Genomic DNA, 23,145 nt, shown 5'->3' with positions numbered 1-23,145 from the left:
TTGATGATTGTCGAAGTTAGAACCATAGACTATATACAATTCTATGATATTTGAACCGCGATCGACAATCGCCATATTGTTTTAATACATTTTAAAGGGTTTAAACTATTTTTATTTCGTTGGTGATTTAGTTGATCATATAGTTATCACAATAAACAATTATTGAAATGGATTCACTAGTCGGTTACGGAAGCGATGATGATATTGAAACTGAGCGCTATGGACATCAAGCATCGGTAAGTGTCCTTGATGCATAATTTTTCAAGATATTATTGAGCAATATGTTTCAATATTAGTTCCTCCTATGACTCTTTAACTATGATCAAAACACATGTTGAATTTTAGAAGTTTGTCATATCTGAGAGTTATAAAAAATAAAAACTGCTTGGTGAAATTATATTAGTTCAAATCGGTATTGTACACACTTTTAACTATAATATATACATATTATACTGTATTTAAAACAGAAAATTCAATTATTGTGTATAGTTTTTATTTTTAACTCTCATTACTAATTTAAATGTTTATTGATTTCATTGTTACATTTATAAATATATATTGTTTTGATATGGAAGTCTTTTAACAATCATCATCTGCCACATGGGGCCCATGTTAATAAATTTATTTTCAAGAAAATATCATATTTGAAGTATTTTCAAATCTTTTAAAAAAATTCTTGTGATGTGATTTTCAAGAATTTGATATTAATTTATTTCTCTGCTTGACAATAGACTAATATTATAGGTGGGGAGCCATCGTAGAAGAGAAGATGACACTAACTATGATCAAGTCAACATGGATCTAAGTGAGGTTGGTATATTTTTAATAACCTAGTTAACCATGATAATATTAAAACCTAGTTCCTATGTAGTTTGCACATTGTGGGTCAATATTGCTACTTCATTAATAATATAGGCTCATTGAGCACTTTTTAAACTCTAGGGAATATAAAACTTTATATATATATATATATATATTATGGTCTTTGAAAGTTTTCTAAAAAATAATGGTTTACCAAATTAGTGTTAGTAATTTAAACTAAAGTTTGTAGTAGTTAATACATTATCAGCTTTTAAAAGCTATATTAGATTAGTATTGGTATACACTAGGAATGTGTTTTATCCACATATATATTAGTTATGACACAAAAATAATTTACTCTCATTATACCAAAGTGGCTAGCGTGAAACACTAGATATTCAAATATATGTTAATTTATCATCAAAAAAAAATTAAATTCTTTTCATCGATGATATTAACACTTTTATTATTTTATATGTTACCCATTTGTAAATTGACCAAAACAAAAGTCAAAAACGATCTGCGTGGCGTCAAGATGTCTCCTTCCGGCTTTCCCCCTAGTGACTTTACCATGTAAGTACGTAGAGTTAAGAAAGACATGTGTAATCCATGTTTTTTTATAATAACTTGGTGGAAAGGTAATATTTTTATATGTATTATACATTATTATTGCTCTTGTCCTTATTAATACTATTGTAAAGGCTTCTTTTATCTGGGTCTACAATTACATATCATTTATGAATTCTGTAACCATGATATTTTAGAAACTTAATTAAACAAAATAGGTAAAGTAGATAATATAGGTAATGTACATATAATAAAAACTCTCATGTCTGAATCAAAATTGCAGGATATTAAAATAGAAAATGACTGATGATGTTTGTCGTAGGATTCCCAAGGAGAAGAGTCTGAGCCAGAATTGCCGCAGGCTGAGTCACGGGTATTACGACAGACATCTGGAGAGGACCAGTCAAGCTCTAGTGAGTAAATTTCTTTATTCATAGTTATTATTTTCATTGACATAACAATATGTCTTAACATTGTTGGTTACTTCATTATACATTTTATATGAAAATGACAGAAAAGGCATTTCATTTAACTATATAACCATTTAAAATTTACTATTTATACTAATTATTATACTAGTTACTATTGTTGTACAATTACTATGATTATTATTATGATATGATTTATTCATCCAGAATAAGTCTGCTCATGACTGCTCATGACTGCTCACAACTGACATTGTTCATTAAATCCTTAAAATTATCCATTGTTATATTATGATATTCGGTAAAGAAAAATATCTAACCACTATCTTGGCAAATAAATGATTTATTATTATTATAGTAGTATAAACCATATTATTAGCCAAAGCTTGCATACAAACCTTACTCTTGCTCTATTTATAATATATTTTATGCATTCTTTGAAGGACTTACTGTTCTTGTTTATCTCTCGGGATAATAAATAATGTGAATGTGCCTCTCAAAGGTTTATCGTTTTACATTTATAACTTTTTTTAAATGAAAACGTAATTGACATGTTATTATCACTAGCTGACAGTCGAGACGCAGAACGCCCACGGGAATATGGCAAAGATCGTGAGCGTGACCGTCATCGCGACCGTGACCGTGATCGCGAACGGAAAGACAAGCGCCGCGAATCACCGCGGAGGGACCGTGAACGCTCTGAAAGAGATCGTCGCTCGCCACGCAGAGACGATAAATACAGGTGAATACCAATTGGTCCTACAGTACTAAATAATGCGATTTAATAGTTCGTGCCGTTTGACTACTAAGAAACTATTAAGAAAATCAAGCTCATTCCTTTATAACAGGATGCTTATTACAGATCGGATCGTATTGAAAGGCCACGTGATGCACCACGTCGAGGATTACTTGGCGACAGACCAGACGATAGACACCCGCCTATTGATAGCAAGGTATCCAAATATAATTATTATAAAAATAATGAAAATGAAAGAATTAAATATTATGATACATGTTACATTGCGATTGTAAATCTAAAAGAAGCTAAATTGCTACCATTTAAATATATTATATAAACTCATATATATAACTACCTTGTATTTTATTAGTAACTTAATTTTAGATGCCAGCATTAATGGATCTTAAACCATTTGGAAGTGACGGGCCGCCCAGGATAAAATCACAAGACGCTCGTGACGCTGTATCTCCCAGGTAATTCATATCTATAATTTTGCAGCAGTTTTACTTGATAGAATTGACAAATATTTTTGTTTTAATATCGCAATTTACAAGTTCAAGTTGGTTTTGAATTTTTCAGGTTTGTAGATCGTCGGGAACGTGATCATGAGCGTGATCATGGACGCGACCGTGACTCTGACCGTGACCGCGAACGAGAACGCGATTATGATGGCAGACACAACCGACGTTCGGAAGATAGACGGTATGTATATTCATATACTAAGGACCATACTATTTTTAATAATTTAGTCCAGTTAATATTGTTATGTGATCAACAGGTCATCGGGACGCGACAGAGGCAGCGAGAGGTCTCGATCACGTGGTCACGCCTATCCTCCCCCACACACGTAAGAATTGTTTCGATACTACCCTATTACAGAAGTTTAAGACTGTTTGTCAGGCTATTTGCTGTTAAAATCGAGCTCAGCATTATATTTAAAAAACCTGAGTGACAGAGCTGCTTCTATTTTGGCATATCCTGCTGTTAGTTTTGGCAAACTTAGTAATTTTGTCAAGAGTCAATTTAAAATATTTTTATCAGTAACTTTGTTACTTTTTTTTAGGTCAAATGAACGAAGATCACCCTCATCTGGTGACTACAGACCGTCTTCATACAAAGTCAATAAGAAGCTCGAGGTTATGGAAAAAATGGGTAAATTATTTTTAAAGTGAAGTAAAATATGGTTGAAGTTGTAAATTTATAACTAAGTTTCTTTAAATATAACTTAAAATATATATAGTAGGAATTTTTTTTAATGTGTGATATCCTGTGATTTTTTTTATAATCAATAAATTTTTTTTTGAAATAATCAATTTTAAATTTGTGTAATTTCATAATCATATGTATGTTGCAGGATTACAAATCAAAACACCAGATGGTTCTATGACAACGGCGCAGCAGTTACGCGCTGCTGCTGGTGATCATCCTTCAGGTCTTCCAGGCTATTGCAATCCTGGCTCTAATCCTGCCAGCAAGATATTGGATCAGGTAAAGACTAATTTAATTATGAAATGAAAGCATTTGAAATGTTTTATATCAATAATAAGTGGATGCTAATTAATAGCTCAAACGGTTTGTCATCTCATTAGTCTGAATTTTTAATATTGATACATTGTTTCCTAGTTGATAATATGAGTAATTATTGTTTGGGAATGCCATCCACCATCTATTTGCTAGTGACTAAAGAAAATAATAATGATGCAGAAATATTTACAAATACTCTATACATATTTTGTAATGGGTCTCAGGTACAAAAACGTAAACTTCTCTGGTCAAACAAGACAAAGTCTGCAGAAGAAGAAGCTGCTAAATGGAGTGGGGCGCGATTCTCGCAGGACAACGATGGAAAACAAGTCTCCAAGTTTATGCGGCTTATGGGAATTAAGGATCCTAGTAAGTGTACTGTAGATTTTAAATTATTTTAAGTTTTACCTATATAAAAGCTTTCTAGGATGCAATCAGCAATCACTGTATTTTTATTTCTACAAACTTGTGTCAAATTAAAGTGACATTCTAGTGAAATGGCGTATATTGATCAAGTAAAAGTTTGAAAATAATTACATTAAATAACTATTTAAAACAGTGTTGACAAAAACACCTAAATTAAAATACTAAGTATGTAATGCTTTGTTTACTGTAACAGGTGCAGCCAAAGGCGAAGTTCCCGATGATGCAGACCCTAACAAAAAGCAAGAAGAATTGTTCCAAGCTATGCAGGCACAATATGAAGTGGCTCGAGCAACTACACACACTATGAGAGGAGTGGGTTTAGGTTTTCAACGTGGACAGTATTGACAAGTGTAAATTCAAGTCAAATCTCTATCGCATTAATCTATAAAATCTTATTCTTAAGTCACTGGTAGTAGTTTCATCTATACTAGAACTACAATAGTATTTTTATGTACATACCTGATAACAATTTGTATTAATGATAAATTTTCAATAATTATGAAACATAAAGAATTTTTGTCTCTTATTAGATTTAACGGTCAATTAATGTTTTATGCTTCGTAATTTTATTTTGTTATTCTGTTCATTATTACATTTTGTCCATTTGTAAATTTTTTCTTGACATCTGACCCATGTTGTATTTCTATGAGCTCACTGTAAAAAGTCACCGAAACTATCAATTGTGTTTGCGGGGTTTCCTGAGATGTACAGAAAATATTTTATGTCTTAATCTACTTTAAGACAGAGTCAAACATTGAGACTTCTTTACATAAGATTTTTTAATAAGGGCTCGAGTGAGAATGCTCTTTATAAACCTTATGGTTTTAATACATTAAAAATTTAAAGCTTTGTATCTTTACATGTAAAGAGATTGTATGTGTGATATAGCTTAAGTTATGTAAAAAGAAGTAACTGCAATGTTACCTTTGATTTAAGTATAAGTTAGTGTAATATTTCATAATATGTAATCTTTACAATTATTTTCTTTTTTGTTTCAATAAAGTTATAATTTACCACTTTGTCTTTTCAATTAGTTTTAAATCTGTAGAAAAACAATCGCCTCGCAAGTTTTATCTTGCAGACTCGGGTTATTAGATCTGGCACAGTAGTTCAATTTATCGCAAAAAGCAACTTTGATTATACCCGTCAAAAATTAGATTCTTATGTACGATAATAATTATAAGTTGAGCGGTGTTAGCCACTAGCTTTAGCGTGCGACTCATCCCTGAGGTCGTAGGTTCGAGCCCTGTCTGTGCACCAATGGACTTTCTTTCTGTGTGCGCATTTAACATTCGCTCGAACGGTGAAGGAAAACATCGTGAGGAAACCGACATGCCTCAGACCCAAACAGTCGACGGCGTGTGTAAGGCACAGAAAGTTGACCACCTTTTTTTTTAATGCCCCGCACGTTCATCACCTTGCCTATTAGATTAACTGATCATGAAACAGATACAGAAACCTGAGGCCTAGACCTAAAAAGGTTGTAGCGCCATTGATTTATCTTTTTTTTAAATAACAATAGATAATGAAAAGCAAATCTTTGTAGTATAAACTAAACTATGATACTAGTCATAATTGGTACACATTTAAGCATTCATTTATATTATTCCACGCATGGTTCAAGGGGCATTCTCACTGTGGTGAAATTGTAAAGCCCATTTTATTATATATAATGTAGTTTGTAATTGAATAAGCGGCACAGACTAATACAAAATATATTCTGCGAGATCGTTAGATGAAATGTGTTTCATTTCAAAAGATTATGTCATATGGATAGATTGATATTAATTTATCCCTAATGGGAAAGGCAAAGAACTTTAGTCCATACAGCCAACATATGGATAGATTTTGTTTTATTTTAAACCTTTACTATTATCTATTAATAAATAAAACGTCAACGTATAGAACGTTCAATATTTTGTTTACTTAATTTAGGTTGACTCTGGTATTTTGACATTTAAGCCGAAACTATAGCGTATATTTCACATAAACAGCTGTTTCACAGAGTACTTTTTAATATTAAATCAAAACAATATCTACAGAATGTGATTACCCGTGAAGTTTTAAAAAATGTATAAAATTGTAAAGTACCAACAAATTCTTAATCACTTGTAGTTTTCCAACTTACATAAGCTTCTTTACAGTCAAATACTTCTTGACTCTCAACATTGTTCAATGCAATGTTTGTTAGAACACTTGTCATAATTTTCAAACATTGTAATTTGAAGACAATTAGGTAATTCTAGCAATATAGCTTGTAATTTTCTTATGAAATCTTGGAAAAATGGATGTAAGAGAAATGAAGACGTGCGGAAACTGGTGAGTTGAGTCACAAATGTAGTTGTTGTGTCAATATAAAATCTATTTTTGTAATGATACGTTGTTAGTTTATTTTTGGATATTTGGAGCAAAATGTACATGTGTGGTGCGTTTATCCGGTTGTTTACATTTAGGCTGAATAAATTCATCTAATAAATTTTGGTTTTTAATGTTGTATTTGAAGATACAGATACTATTTCCTTTGCTTTAATTTGCAGTAAATAAATATCTTGTACGAAAAATACTTCTACTTAATTACTTCTTAGTATATTTTGTCTTTTATTGATAAATTTTTCTTTAGTTTCCTCTTAACAATACCAGTTCATCTGTAATCTTCTCCTCAATATGGGAGCTATTAAGAAATAATCTAAAATATTTTTGTATAAGCAAACGGGATATACCAGCAGTGAACTTCACAATTCATACTGTACACTGTGCAAGGAATATTGGCATGTGCCCTGTCTGCAAGGAACCATTTCCTCATTGTGAGCTGCAAGAACATCATGAGAAGATGCATAAACTATGTAAGGCACTTTTAAGTTTGAAATATAATTTATATTTTATTCCTCAATTTTTTGTTAGAAAACCTTTTCAGCATAGGATTTAATTATTGTTTAAAACAAAGACAAACTTGTTTTTTTTTTGGGTATAGTGCCTTGTAAGCAGTGTGGAGATAGTGTCTGTGGAACAGATTTGGAGGATCACATCAGAGACTCCTGTGCGCACACAATGCAGACATGCAGGTATTAGTCTAAATTTTACTCAAATTAACAACAACTGCAACTGTCTAACTTAGTGCTAGGCTCTATGAATGTCTTAAAACAGAATACCCACTCTGATATTCATGCTCATACTGTGTAATATGCATAGGAACCAAATAGCAGCAGTGGCTAGGCGCATGACTCTGAACCTTGAGGTTGTGTGTTCCCAGTCTTTGCTTCAATGGAGTTTTTCCCCTGTGTTTCCAATTGATGGATTGGTTAAACAAACCAGTGGCGCTGCCAAGACCCTTGGTCTAACTTGGGTTTGAAAGTATGATCAGGGATGAGAGCCTCATCCTCAAGCAACTGGACCGATACTGCTCCCTAATTTATAAGTCCACAAATAATATACATACGGTATAACATATAAAATACTGAGTAAACCAAAACGTTTAATAAACAAAAGTCGACGGCGTGTGTTTTTAAATGTATAATTACGTTTTTTTTATTAAAGATACTGTAACTTGGAAGTCCGTCGCGGTGAGATGCCCGCGCATGAGCGTTACTGCGGTGCACGCACGGAACAATGTGAGGAATGTGGTGAATGGGTTATGTTGAGGTACCGCCGATTGCACACTGAATCCAACCATGGATTTATACGATTGGATGATGGTACGTAGATGGATATAAAATTAAAAAAAGTTAACATACCTACCATATATAGGGTTATTTTTAAGTCTATTACTGTTAAGGGATACCTTTTTGATCAATCGGCCCATAAAAACCATTTCTGATTGTCGACTTAACGTATTTATTAAAATTTAAAAAAAAAACTATTTTTCGTTTCTATGCAAAACTTGAAATAATATAATTTATTATTTATTTATAAAATTTTTTTTTTTCAAATTGGGAAATTGTCAAAACTCCAGCATTCAAGTTAGTCTCAAAGTTATTATAGCTATTAATACGCGAATACTCCTCCATGTAACCTTCTCAACTACAATAGCATTAACCACTCACGTAAAATCTGGCAAAGTTATGTGCGTGTGTAACAAGTTATTTACATCAAAATTAAAATCTAAATTTACCCGATTAAAGCGTGCGGATGTTGTTTTTCTGGTAATAATATTTTTATTTAAAACAATAACTATTTTTTTCTAGATCCAGTACCATTTAGACGAGACAAACCAAAAAAGGTTATAAACGACTGGCCACAAACAAACGGAATAAAAAAACAAAACACCAGCAATGAGTTGAATCGTATGCCAGAACTACGTGATATACAACCAAGTACTTCAAAGCCAAGTGTTGCTAATGTGCCGGTCAATACTTTTAAGGAGAATATAGAACCGAGGCCGTCTAGTTCTACCAACGGAGCAGTCCCAAAACCAAAGAGAACTAATGATCAGCCACAGATTAATACAGCAACTATGGCTACAAATAAAGTTAAGAATATGTAAGTTCAGATTGAAATTTTATATTTAGTTCTTGACACATAAAAGCAGCAAAGAGTTTTAAATATTGGGAATCTGTATATTATCTCCTAGCGGAAATAATTAATTTATTCTAGTGTCAGAAAAATATAGTATACATCATTGATTTAGATCTCTGACTGAAACAACAGCGTTGCTACAAAAATTCCTTATTTGATTTTTTAATTGATTCTCAATTAAAACAATTAACCAATTCATAAAACAATTAAATAATATTGCATAAACCTTTTAGTAAGTAGGGAACTATAAAAAATGTAATCACATGTGTTAAAGAAACCAGGATGATGTTTTATTAGTAAACAATCATAAAGTTCATCAAGGTTAATGAGTCTATAAAGAATAACGTTAGTTAGTAGATGCACATGGGAAAATACGGATAGTAATGCGACGCGAAGCCTTTAGAGAAATGTTTTCTTCAAGGACTGCATCTCGGGGTGCGATAAAGAAGCGTCCTGCCCCAAAACCTCCCGCAGCTGCGCCAAATCCAGACCCAAGGCGTGACCTGGCCCAAACACGCGCTCTACAAAGACAACAAGAAGAGGAAAGAGAACGCAGAGAGAGAAGCGAGCAGAATCTTGCCCGCGGTGAGTGAACAAGGATCACTATGTTCAATAAAAAGCCTTGAACTATAAGCCTACGTACAGTTTAGATGACGATGAGTCAATTCGTTGCTTGAGAATTAAACATGCATATTTTATAAATTGGTGAACTAAGATTATAACGTCTGTTATGTCGATCAAGATTTGATGATGTATTCGAAATTAAGGAAACAAAAGTATGGTGATAATTTAAATATTTAAGTAGGACGGTAGTAAACAAAGGCACTTACAATAATTTTGGCATTGTCAGTGTCCATGGGCAGCATAGACAACATCAGCCCTTTGTCCGTTTGTCTACTATTCTATTGAAAATACAATACAATATATGTATATATATCAAATATACTATGGAGACTATATGTATATGATTTGAAGAACTACGAACCAGTAACTATCTTTACTTACTATTTTAGCGCCCCTGTCAGACGTAACACTATAAAATTCCATTATATTCTGCTATTACACAATAAAACTTTTACCAATGCAATCATTATTCTAGTTTTAAATCATGTTACTTCAGGATTGCCTCCAATACTTAATCCGTTAGAAAAACTGGAGAAATTGAGAAAAATGGACGCTCTTCAGAACAGACAAGTGGAAGACCAGAGCTATAAGGACAAGTTGAATGGACGCGTCTGGATGAGCAGGGATGTTCCCATAGGAAATTTGCTGGGGGCGGGACCTAGTGGTAAGTGTGTTGAAAGTATTTTTAAATTGTTCAAAAAAATTAGTTAATAACCGTAACTTTGTCACTTTAGTATATACATTATTTAGAGAACAATGAAGTCTATTTTATCTATAAACAAAGAATTATCATGAAAGATATCAATAGGATGTTTTCAGACTGTAATCGTCGCTTACGTAGGTGTTAAGCTACGTACCTATAGTGTACGTATTGTGTATATTGAGTGGTTCTTATCACTGTTATCGACTGCTTTAAAACTACAGTGTAAATTCTATATAACGACACTTAATAGAGAGAAACGTATAGATAATCCATGACTCCTTATTCGTCATAATCCCAATTTGTAAACAACAAAAAAATGAATTTCTTAGCAAGTTCGTATGTATGCATGATGCCGTCAGTCGAGTTTATTGCGGGCTAAGATAAAAAAGCTTAATTGTTGTCGTTATTAAGAGTGGCTGTAATGCTATGTAGATTGTGTTGTTGTATGGAAGACAAGCTGAACCAACTAAAGCCAATTGATTTCGACCCATTAGCCAGTTCGTCGTTACATGGAATTTACACTGTATATCAATTTTATTATGGACTGATCTCTTGCCGATAAAAAATTTAAAAGTCGAATATTCAAGTAAATTTTGAACAAATTAAGCATTAAAATAACATTTGAAATGCAGAATCGCGTAACAACCTGGAAACAGAGAGACGTCGCAATTTGCCCTTACAAAAAGGAAATTCAGAAAGACAGAAGATAAAATTAAAAAACCTGAAGCCTATGACCGAAGAGGAGTTTATAGAGAGATTCAATTACTTGCATATGAATGAGCCGTCAAGGGATAGGGAGGACCGGTTTAGTCAGATCAAGTCATCTCTTAGGGAACTTAGGCGGGGTTTGAATGAGGTAAGACCATTTTTCCGTGTGTGTGTGTGTGTTGAAAAAATATATTTACGCCTGTACTTACCTGTGGGGTTTTGTTAGATCTATATTTTTTATATAGCTTCTGTGCGTGTGTTTGTAAACTCAACCACAACGGTTGGACCGATGATTTTTTTTGTGTGTTAGAATGGATAAGATTTAAAATTAGATGATGTTTTATGTTTGAAATTTTGAAATTAAGCCATGTTACAAGACGTCTGTCGGGTTCGGTAGTATTTGCATAAAAGTTACAGCGCGTGATTTCAGACGAGTCGAGAGAATTTTATTGTTATTTTTTCTTAATATATCAAAACTTAAGTATGAATTAACTGTCATAGACATAAACGTAATGTAAGGATGAAATAGTCACAGACGTATATAGACAATGCGTTTTAAAATATAACATTCGAGGGAGACATGTTTTTACCTTTGTTTAATTTTTTTAAGTGGCCATCTAAAAAGAAATAAATTTTAAATTTAGAACCAGTTCGCAAATGTAGGGCCTAAAAAGGACGAAAAAAGTTATTAACCGTCATGTTTTAAAGGGAAGGGGGCAGGATGGTTTAGACTAAGCTAGCCAATACCAGATTTAAATGTTATAAAATGTTAGTAAACATTAGTCAACATTATCCATTAGTATAGGAGCACTTATAACATGTAACAGTTCATAACAAAATGTAACAATTGACAACATTTTTTAGTAAATGTTTTTATGTTAGAAAATGTTTACAAACATTTTCTATGTGGGAGCACCATTAGGCAAAAAATGTTCTAGAAGAGGGTTTCTAGAAAATAGAAAATAGCTATTATATACAACTGTCTCGTGTCATTATATAAAAGGCTTTTATAATGAATAATTTAAACAGAAAGAATACAGGTTGGAAGGAAGTTTGTACTAAATCCCGCGCCAATTCGAACATTTCATTTCACAATTAATCAAAATTCCTAAAGTATTTTAATCATGCCTAAAATTCCGCACACTTGCATTGCCTACAAGCCCCCCATAATACAGGTTGATTCTGTGTTCAGTTGCAGTTATAGCAATCCAGAAACGCAAATTGGATTAAACGCATACTGAACTACAAAAACTGAAAAATATCTCAAACTTGTCGTATTTCTATAATTTGTCGATTTGATTTACTGTTGATGTTATTTAACATTTCGCCTACAATGTTTTTTTTATATAAGGGCTTGTTGATGACGTCTATAATTCGTTGACATTTATAGTACATTATATTTCCAGGTAACGGCGCCTTATAATGCAAATATTAATGTGGATTTGAATCAGAAGTGAGTATTGCAATAAATATGTTCTTGACTGATATAACAATTAATATTATTAAAAATCTAAATCTAAGAAGTCTAATAGTAATAAGGAACTCTTTTTAATCCTAGATTGTACACTGTTATGGTTACATTAGTTGAAACAATTATAATCTTTTTAATAAGTCTTTTTGTGCCTTTGTGATATTGTGTACTTAAATAAATAAATAATTGAATAAGGCGAGGGTACAGAAAATAACTAACGCAGTGAACAGAACAGCCGTGCTCTTGGTCGAGTTGGAAAATACGAAACTTTCGCTATTTGTATTATGATTGTCATTTTAAAAAAAGATATATCAATTTGTGAGGTATATAATGTATATTTTGCAAAACCTTTCACTCGAAAATCGAGTTTTATGGTAAAATCATAAAAATATAAATATAATTTATTCATTTTAGTTTCACTATGAATAGTTATTCATATAAAAAAAAAAATCAAACTAAAATCCAATAAGTCTTGACGCTTGTGGAAAAAAAATTTATATGTCCAATTTCAGCCGCAATACGCCCTCTCCAGACGATGAAGTGAAGTTGCCTTGCGAATTTTGTGGAGCACCAGTGGCTGCTGATATTCTAGTGCAGCATCAGGTAATATTATAGCATTGTATAATATATATATATATGTTGAAGAGATGTCGCCACTCTATCGTTATGGACATCTTTTTTAGCGGGTTTAGTGGGCGTCATATGGATAAAGTACGAGCACAAAAGACACGAATAATTATCGTACAGTATTTAATTTGGATAGATTCCTTTTATCATTACAAATAACACTTTAAGCTTAAATTATAACGAGCAACGGGTTCAAGGCACCGATCTCACTTTTAATCACAATCTTCTCAGCCACAAATCATATTCTTGGAATAACGTCTTACCACCACAATGCTCCACTGAGTACTCGATTAGAACTACTCTACGTTCCCTGAATGCACTGTCAATAGTCAAGATGGCGCCTTGACTCCACTCGAGGCATTTGCTCCGTTATGATTAGTCGTAACAATATTCGTCCTTTTATTCGTCCAGTAATTATTTGATTATTAAAAAATAACAAATAAATCGAATCAAATCAAATTTAGATTCTTAAAAGTAATAGAAGGAATCTCAATAATTCACCAAAGTAACAATAATAATCATCGGTCAATTGAATCAATTAAAATATTTCCTGATAATCCGAGCATTCCCTAACATATATATATATTTCAGTAATATAACTTTATTCATGACAGAAATATGGTTGCGGCAAAATTGATGTAACGCAAGGGCCCCTGTGTTGTGGGTACAATTATTCCGTATAAAGTGCATGTTTAAACGATTAAAAAGTGTTTCATCTAATTAAGCAAAAGTTGTATAAGACCTTTTGCGTGAATGTATGAGTAAAAGTTGTTAAAAGCGTGCGCTGTGTCTGTTTTTGGAACCTCAGAGTCAGGCCAAATTAGTATTATTACTGATATTGATTTTTAAGAAATGTCGTTACTTCCATACTAGTTACATATTATCCTGCCTGACCGAAATATAAGTGTTAGTTCATTTAACTATCACAACCCTTACGTCGAGCTCTCGAAGTCTCTGTCAACCAATGGATTTTTCTGTGTGGTCGTGAGAAGTACGGAAGTTTGTCTTTTGTTAACATAGATTTTACATATTTAAATAAAACACTTTTTAACCGGATTGAAGCTATGTATTATTATAAACTTATAATTTACGTAAACGTGACCACGCACGCTCTAAATTATAAAGCACGTGAAACGTCGGGAAAAATTTAGAATTATGTAAAATAATTATAAGTTTATAATAATACATAGCTTCAATCCAGTAAAATGTGTTTTCTTTAAAAGTACGGAAGTTCTTAGACCTAAAAATATCTACTACATTCTCTCTACCCCTTCAGACCGGGTGTCGTCCGGACCTGGCCCGTTTAGACGTTCGTAAAGGTAAAGGGCCTTCTCCGGCCGTTAGCCCCGTCTCTCCTCCACATGGAGCAGTGATTCCTTGCGAGTTCTGCGCGAAATCACTGCCTGTATACCTCATCAGTGAGCACCAGGTGAGTTACTAGTATGCTATTAGTTTTTATATAATTAGATGAGACCATATGTTAGCAAACTTTTAACTAACGATATAAGTTGTTAAATGCTATATCTATATATTTAGTTTTAGTTTTGAAATTTTTATCGATGGTTTAAAGGATCTCGACGTTAGTGTAAAATATAAGATAACCACAAAATAGATGGGTGTTGTATTGGAGGATGACCAGGCCTAGTGGCTTCAACGTGCGACTTTCATCCCTGAGGTCGTAAGTTCGATCCCCGGCTGTGCACCAATGGATGGATGGTGAAGGAAAACATCGTATGGAAACTGACTAGCCTCTTAGGCAAAAAGTCGACGGCGTGCGTCAGGCACAGAAGGCTGATCACCTACTTGCCTATTAGATTAACAAATGATCATGAAACAGATACAGAAATTTGAGGCCCAGACCTAAAAAGGTTGTAGCGCCATTGATTTTTTTTTTATTGGATGATGGGTATTGTAGGCACCAAAAACGTGCCGCGTGTTTTAGCAATCATATTTCATAGATACAGCGTAATGAAATGGTATAATAAATGCAACAAATTCCAACAAAAGTCCTTCTAACGTAATTTATTCTATAATGTTAACATGAACAAAACGAGAGGCGAGGAAATGCGAATGTAAAACGAAAGACAAAACCGTGAATTAGCAATCTAAGCAGGATGTACATCACATCAAACGCTTAGGGAGGACCAGGAGGTGGTCGGAGACAATGCATTTAAAAAGAAAGACGCAAAACACTAACGGTCGATCGTGTTTGGTCAACGTCATCTTTTGTCAAATACGCGTTGACATTGACATGTCATTGCGTCCGTTTGACCGATAACGACATTCCCATTTCCCTTCAAATCTCCTCCTACAGTTCATTTGCATCGTTAATATTGCTTGACTCCGTGTACTATTTTCAGGAACGCTGCGGACGTAAATCGAATTTACTTTTTGCGGATTAAATAAATATGCCAATATAGTTCACAAATAAAATTTCCTATTTTTCATACGTGAGATCAATGTTCACAAAGATATTTTTGCCTGTAAATCATCTTGTAGAAAAATAGTGTTTTACATTTGAACTTCTGTTTCTAATGTGTGGAAAGATTGTTTATTAGTAAGAATTAATTTAGATTAAGATTTTTATTCAAATTTATGATTGCTAAGTTAGCTTCAAGCACACAGTGATTTAAAATATAAATTTAAAAGGTTGGCTTGCAAGACATGCGAAACAGGGTAACGCCCATTTATGAACTTTAGCTCTCTTCAAATAAATACTAAAATTTATTATATATTATAAGTTTACAAAAAGGGCTGCAGGTCTGCCATATGTCAAAAGAAGGTGCCATAATTATGACGAATTGCGGAAATTTTAAAGCTCTCTTAGTTAAAGATTTTCATTTGTTGAACTGATGGTGTGTATTGGATTGTTTACGTGTTCGTGATATAATGACATCACATTAAATGGATTATAGTTTTAGCCATAGATAATTAATAAATATAAATTTCTATTATTTTTTTATATACTAGAAAGGATTTCATACCCTCTTCTTTTATAAAATATAATAATAAATGTATTTAATTGTATTTTAGATTTTTTTTCAACTTTCGCAAAGGAAACTGAGCTTAAAATATACTACTATCGTTGGCTTTTTGTATTTTTCCTATTAGACAAATATGTTTCTATTTGTGATATATTTCTAATATAATAAATTTGTCGTTTTCGTGGGTAGTTTTCCATCAATTTTCATGAATAGCAACTAAATAAAACAGCTCAATCGTTTGACAATAAGCTGAATATTTTGCAAGACTGTCTTTGCTTCTATATGTGGTGTAACAAGACTCATCGTCCAATTATGAGAAATGTCGAAATGGTTAGGTACAGGATGCAAAGCAATGCCTTCTGTGTCTGAATTAACTATAGATTACCAAAATGCAATTATCTCTGTCCACACACACACTGAGATCACAGAGTGTACAGGAAAATCTCCTGGTGGTGAGAGTGTGAAGCAAAAGAAGCAACGTTCGCTTGTAATTGGCCAGAAGAAAGTAACAACATCATAAGTCAGTGTGTCGATAGGTATTGGCCATTTGAACGAATCGCCAATCGTTGCGTCTCTCTTTACATTTTCAGCCCCTCCTCTGAAGGTTTAAAGGCAATTAGGGGTGCTTCAAAACTTCTTGCTTAATCATTCAACCTTTTACATGATTACATTCATTTTAGTAGTGATCTTCAACAGTTTATATTATTTAAGTGTAAATATATAAAAAGTATAACGTACTATAAGATTTTTTTATGTAGATTGTTAAGTGCCAAACTTAAGCTTTGTATCTAACAAAATAGTTATACCTAAATGTCTCAATATGGAATTAATGACCTCACGAGGTGTTTATATAATAAAGGATAGGCGTAAGATGATAAGCCGAAAGACGTAATGGGCGTTTATTTGGTGAGTGTCAACAGCATGTCTAGTGACGCGACTCGAGCCGTTTGACAAATAACAATGACAGCGCGCCATTTTTCATTTGACGTATAACAAGGGTCTACCCACTTCCTAAGAGGTTCGGTTCTTCCTAATGCCACAACTCGATAATCTGCATATCCTTGAATTAAGTATATTTTTATAAAAGTATGTGCATGTATGTTGTGTTATCAAGCGGGAATCAGTTAATAATTTTATGTAATTTAATATTATATTTCGTTATGTTTGTGTAATCCATATCTATATTATTTAATTAAGTTTAAAATGTTTTGTATGTGATGCCAAATGTTCATTAAAAATTAAGATAGTAGGTTTTCAAATGTTTAAAATGTATGTCTATTTTATATAAATTAAATAAAAGTGATCTTTATTTTATTAGTTTTATTTTACTCATAACCTAGACCTAGTAAATTGGCGCCCACATATCATCGCTACTTGGTGATGATGTAGCGGATCTCCCTCTACAAGGAACAACTTCATATTATTGGAACTATATGTTTATTTTGTCATCTTAAGTCGGTCCTTATGGAATAGTTTTTTTTCATATTTGATATTAATATATATATAATGGTGATAGAATAAGCATAGTCATTGGCCTCTTGCTGTTATATATATGGTATTTTTAATACAGCCAAATAAAACAAGTTCATTAACATTTAGATAATTTATTCAAGACCTTACAATAATTATCTACAGTTCGATGACTTCCAATAGTTATATAAACTTAGATCGAATCACGGTGGGAATATTTTTACAATAGATTTTATGTAATGTTTACATAACTGTAACTTATAAGTACACAAGCTATATTGCAAGGTAAATGCGAACGCTTACGTCGTTGCAAAATAAATTAAATAAACAAAAGTTTGTCTAAAATCCAAATTTCGATTTCGATTGTACATCTGTGTCCATGTTGTCTGTAATGGAGATTTACTTACTACTATACTTTACTTTTATATTTACAAAACGTTAATTAGGCAATAATCTAAAAGCAACACAGAAAATATTCATTTGGACACCGCGGGACCGTTATTTGGAGTTTTGGGCAGTTCCAAATTTTCTCGCATCGACAATGACTTTTAAACTTTCTTTTCCCCGTCCTTTCCACTAAATTCGTCGTCGCAATTCCGTCAAACACACTGGCTTTGTTAAAATAGCTCAGTTTCGATACGAATTTGGGCTTTGGTTTGATAAAAGATGGTTTTCGTGGAATTATTTTTACTGTTGTTATGGGTACAACTGTGGATGTTTGTTGCGGCGTAAGTTCAATTAAATCTGTGGTTGTTTCTAAATGGTCAATCTCTGTTGTAAAATCAACGCTTTCCTTCAGGTTGACTCCTGTTACATCTCGGTTAACGGGATCTTCAAGCGGGGGAATTTCTTTCCCCTCAATTAATGTAATATTCGAGTTTATAAGATTTGTTGTATTAGGTGAGGGCGGTACAATCGCAACAGTTGCGCTGCCTGGGAAATCTTGCGGCGCTGCAAGGGCAGCACTGATTGACAGGAACACTGGAATTAATGACCTGAAAATTTTGTTATTTTACTTTGTAATAGTTGTTGTAAGTCTAGGTTACTTTTATTTCCTTTACACTACACATATAAAGCTTATAGTCTCTTATGCTTCTACATAAAAATTTATTTATTTTATTTTACTTATTTATTAACACTTCGTTACACTACAATATTAAAAAATTGAACATAATTAAATCAAAAGAAGGGCAACTGGCGGCCTTATCGCTTTCAAGCGATCTCTTCCAGGCAACCACTGTGACTAAAGAAAAAATGTATTAAATTACATAAGATAGGCAAGTAGTGTATATTAAGACAAACTAAACAGGAACAAAAAAAAACAAACTAAACTAAAAAGATGATACATTAAAAATAGAAAGTAAAAAGACACATAAATCACGTTAATTTAAGATAAGTCTCACGTCAGTTAGTAGTTAGTAACAAAGTTAGGGATACTATGTGGACAGGTAATGTTTGTATAGAAGAAATTTAAAGGACGATGGAGAAGGAGCTAAGCGAATAGGGACGGGAAGTGAATTCCATAGCCTAACTGCAGAGACCTTAAAGGAATCGCCAAGAAAGGAGGAGTTAGGAGATATGAGAATATTAGAAACGTACGTAAGGAATTACTAAAATCGCAAGGATTTCAAGAAAGGTTAGTATTTCCTGAAGGAAATGTAAAATTGCAAGCAATCAAGCGTAAAAGTCGTGTCTTTTCGATATAAATTACACGTCCTAAGTAACGCTGGTATTGAACACGCAATTTAGCGTTTTGAATATAGTTTTTAGTTGAAAGCAAAAAACAAATTAATAAGTGCCTCTTATTAGTCTTCATGGTAAAAAATTAATTATATCTAAAACATATTAATGTTCTTAATACGAGTTGCAATTATAAATTTATCATAAATATAAATTAAAATATTATTTAAGTTCTTGCCAGAATTATTTTTTGTGTGAGAAATTGAATACAAAAACAATAGTTAGTAGCGTTTTGTTGCTAATTTAATTTAATAATGAATCCATTTTGAAGACGGCTCCCCAATGATAGAAATTCATTGCATACCAATATAATCTATAATACAGGTTCAAAATGGATTCATAAGTTATATGTTTTTTTCTATATGCTGACATACGTTTAGTTTTACGTTAGTTATATTTAAGATTGAGTGACGCCAAAGATCTACAATTTCTTCTACGTACTAAAATTTCTTCCTTTTTTCTAATATCAGGTAAAAGAAGGAACCTAAGCTATATTAATCACTAAAAAAATATTATTTATAAAAATGACGTTAATTCCCGATTAATAATGGTATTGTTATTCGTAGAAGAAGCTAATAATTTTATATCGGTTGTATTTTAGCACCTTGACATTGATTGTTTCCATTACAAAAAATACATAATTAAATTATTTTTAGTGACTACCGGTGTAAGCTAATCACAAGGAAAAAAATTCTCATTGTTTTACTAACAATGACAAGCGCGGGAAACTAATTTTATAGTAATTATATGCAAATAATTATTATTACATAGCATTTTAGACGCATAGCATCTTAATTCTATTAACACAATCACAAATATTTAAAAATGTTGTAAAATATAAATTCCAAATAGAACACATATTTGACATTGATGTTCATTGTATTATACGATTTATCTACAATAGCAACATTTATGAGTCTGCACATTTTATTACTAAAGAGGTTGCATATTGTGGTAGAAAGAAGAGAGTTAATAAAGCGATACTATTAACATATCCGATATTTTTTACAGATCGTAATCGAGATTTTAAAAAAGTTTTCTTAAATTTACGAATATGAATCTCATACATTTTCACATAGGTTAAAGCACTACCACTGAACCCGGGACCTTGATATATGAACTTGTTCACTAACCGATAACACATAGCGACGTGGTATCCGCACATCAGCACAATACTCATTAAATACAATATACCGGTATTGCTTTTATAAACCTGCATATGGAATAATCGTATGAGGTATGATTAGTTGCTAAGATTAAAAAACAAATTTTTTTCGTTTCGATTTCTTAATTAAAAACAATGACCTTTTTAAAATAGTTTTTTGTTTAACATTCATAAAGTATGGCGAAAACTGTTATACTTCCTATTCAATTGAGAATATAATTCTCCTTTAAATCATTTCACATACCTTATGTTACGGTATGGTATAGGACGATCAAACAAGAAAAAAGAAATAAACGTCAACTGTCAGCAATGGCCGTATTCTATGTACAAATATACAGGCGTTCGTTTTTTTAATAACTTATTTATTTCAGATTACATCCATATGTAGTTTTAGTTATAGTTAATAAAAATTCGGTCGGTATACCTACTCGTATTACAGCGTTTTGCAAGCGTATCTATATTTTTTCTCGTCTAATGAGATTAGCATGGACCACTACAAAAAATGGTACACATATTAAAATATTTTGGCCGGAAGGACCTCGCAGACAAATCACCTTAAAACTTATGTACACATTAATGTGTTTGAACCATTGCTAATCTTCAGTTACACAATATTTATTTATATATCCTTCCTTGCGAGATATACAATTGAAATAATAAAATGAAGGCTGGCGGCCTTATCGCTTTCGAGTAATATCTTCCAAGCAACCACTGTCTGAACATAAGATATAAATTTCTTAGACATAAATAATGGAACAAAACAAAACCAATAAAACATATGTAGACAATGAAAAGGCCAATAGTCATGTATTTCTCATGATAAATAAAACTGATATGACCAAATGCAAATATATTACTGTATGTTTAATACAAAGGACCCCTAAATAGTAGCCTATGCGTTAGTACACATGCGATCAGGTAGATATTTGGCCGAGAAGCTAGGCAACAGGGGAGTGTCGAAATATCCCCAAATAGTGTCGAAATATCCTAAAATGGGACTTTATTTGCTCAAGGTCTGGTGACAAATTTGATACTCTTAAATATGTATAATTGTTAATAAATGTTAAAGCAATTTTTTTAAGATTCGTGCGTGAGGAGTCTTGGTGTGTTCCATTTGGCGGGGATAGGCATCGGCTCAGCTGTTACAAGAAAACAGTGTACCAATTCTGAAAAGGCCGGCAAGGCACTTGCAAATCTGTGACTGTCCTTGTCTTGTCCTACCCGTTTGCCCTCTGATATATTTATAAAAAATCTCCGCCCATTGGCGAGCTGAATAAATCCGTCCGGTTTTAGTGGGTAAAGTAATTGAATTAGAGTCCTACATAATCCTGCATGAGCAATGGCGTAGGGATAAGCGTAACAGCATTTCCTGATGTTAAAAATTGGCTTGTTATGACAGTCAGTAACCAGTTAAAAATTCATGAATTTGTCATCAAAGCATGAATATCGTAAGACCTCATTTGCTTAAATATTTTGGGAACCTATAAAGCAGTTTCTACCCAAGATTTTACGATAAATCTTTATCTCCTCATCTTCTTGCAATCGCAACGCCAGTACAAAAATAACTTAGTATGTACCTATACACCCTAGCTTAGCCATGAAGTTCATGTAAGATGATACGTCCTCACTGTCCAGATCCTCAGGTTACATTTAGAACTCGCCAATGTCGGTAACACCTCGGAACTAGGTCTCACGTTACCTAGTTCAAGTTTGTAAACAATGTCTAATAAATTTGAACTAAAATCTCTACTCCATCCTCTTCAACCCCAGAACTACTTTGAATGAATTCAAATATACATTAGGCTCACTTGGCTTTCTTTCTAGGTAATGTATTGCAATGGGGTCCATGGGTGGCGGGGCGGTATCACTTAACATCAGGTGAAGTTCGTGCCTGTTGCATTTTGGAATTTCCTTTCTCATCTACCTCATAAAGCTAAACTACGGGGTCTAAGCTCCCCGACTCTATATGATTACTTAGCTCTTAAATGTCTTCTACATTAACGCCTCTTAGCCATATCCTATTCATCCGTTTTTATTGTATTTTGTTTTTTTTTAATAATAGGTGAATTAAACGTGATTCATTAATTCACATTCACTCTCATGTCATTTAAATCGTTTAATTAAAATAAAAAGCTACAATTTTCAATATTCTATCGTAGTGATAAGTTTTAAATATTGGGCTAAGGTATTCTGAATGAATAGAAAAAACCTTTATGACCATTTTGACCGAAATTCAATTTAAACAAATATTTGGAGTGTTGAAACCACTGTACTATAGTGATTATCTTGTAAATTTGATGTCATAAATATTATGGACATATTAGGAATGTATACGACAAAGAATTGCTATAACTATAATAGGATGTCATTAGGTTACAACAATAATTATAATCGTTATTATAATTCTTCAAATTTCTATCTTCTTACTGACAAACGATAATAAAATGTTTATGGGAACCAGTTGATTAATGACTAAACGTTAAAAAACAGATATGCATTAATGCATACAATAAATAAAGGCTATAAAGTAGAGCAATATTTTTGGTTCCATAAAACCACTTTTGCGTGTATTTTCCTATTAAGTAGGCCCATTCTGCATCATTTAATTAATTATAAATTATTACAATCAAGTATACACAAGTAGTAGTATTTACAATTT

General features: G+C 32.5%; 2 protein-coding genes across 4 annotated transcripts; both read left to right on the top strand.

Moving 5' to 3' along the window:
* Window positions 1–53: 53 nt before the first annotated feature.
* Window positions 54–5,498, top strand: LOC123713498 (U1 small nuclear ribonucleoprotein 70 kDa). 2 transcript variants are annotated; one of them, XM_045667192.1, is made up of 12 exons: window positions 54–236; window positions 745–810; window positions 1,691–1,781; window positions 2,361–2,535; window positions 2,656–2,746; window positions 2,917–3,005; window positions 3,112–3,234; window positions 3,311–3,379; window positions 3,596–3,684; window positions 3,887–4,020; window positions 4,281–4,425; window positions 4,676–5,498. In XM_045667192.1, exons 1-12 carry the CDS (start codon window positions 168–170, stop codon window positions 4,825–4,827), a joined length of 1,293 nt encoding a protein of 430 aa, XP_045523148.1. In that variant the 5' UTR covers window positions 54–167; the 3' UTR covers window positions 4,828–5,498. The 2 variants fall into 2 exon arrangements, with proteins under 2 accessions (XP_045523148.1, XP_045523149.1); XM_045667193.1 differs by having other exon boundaries at window positions 125–236; window positions 732–810.
* A 978-nt stretch (window positions 5,499–6,476) lies between these two features.
* Window positions 6,477–17,353, top strand: LOC123713255. Of its 2 annotated transcripts, none has more exons than XM_045666843.1 (12): window positions 6,477–6,801; window positions 7,189–7,325; window positions 7,454–7,544; window positions 8,017–8,174; window positions 8,664–8,958; window positions 9,416–9,579; window positions 10,115–10,282; window positions 10,954–11,177; window positions 12,436–12,482; window positions 13,013–13,103; window positions 14,404–14,556; window positions 15,488–17,353. In XM_045666843.1, the coding sequence occupies exons 1-12, from the start codon at window positions 6,767–6,769 to the stop codon at window positions 15,527–15,529; spliced, it is 1,605 nt and encodes a 534-aa protein (XP_045522799.1). In that variant the 5' UTR covers window positions 6,477–6,766; the 3' UTR covers window positions 15,530–17,353. The 2 variants fall into 2 exon arrangements, with proteins under 2 accessions (XP_045522799.1, XP_045522800.1); XM_045666844.1 differs by lacking the exon at window positions 6,477–6,801 and adding an exon at window positions 6,888–6,907.
* Window positions 17,354–23,145: the final 5,792 nt, after the last annotated feature.

This window comes from Pieris brassicae, chromosome 8, assembly GCF_905147105.1.
Source record: "Pieris brassicae chromosome 8, ilPieBrab1.1, whole genome shotgun sequence".
Lineage (NCBI taxonomy): Eukaryota > Metazoa > Arthropoda > Insecta > Lepidoptera > Pieridae > Pieris > Pieris brassicae.
This window is presented reverse-complemented; position numbering and strand designations above follow the sequence as displayed.

What these genes read in the sequence shown, in the direction of transcription:
- LOC123713498 (XM_045667192.1), top strand. Translation starts at nt 168, where the DNA reads ATGGATTCACTAGTCGGTTACGGAAGCGATGATGATATTGAAACTGAG. An exon ending in TCAACATGGATCTAAGTGAG is followed by an intron (nt 811 to 1,690) that starts GTTGGTATATTT and finishes TGTTTGTCGTAG; the next exon opens with GATTCCCAAGGAGAAGAGTC. An exon ending in CGCAGAGACGATAAATACAG is followed by an intron (nt 2,536 to 2,655) that starts GTGAATACCAAT and finishes TGCTTATTACAG; the next exon opens with ATCGGATCGTATTGAAAGGC.
- LOC123713255 (XM_045666843.1), top strand. Translation starts at nt 6,767, where the DNA reads ATGGATGTAAGAGAAATGAAGACGTGCGGAAACTG. An exon ending in ATTTATACGATTGGATGATG is followed by an intron (nt 8,175 to 8,663) that starts GTACGTAGATGG and finishes ATTTTTTTCTAG; the next exon opens with ATCCAGTACCATTTAGACGA. An exon ending in GCTGGGGGCGGGACCTAGTG is followed by an intron (nt 10,283 to 10,953) that starts GTAAGTGTGTTG and finishes TTTGAAATGCAG; the next exon opens with AATCGCGTAACAACCTGGAA.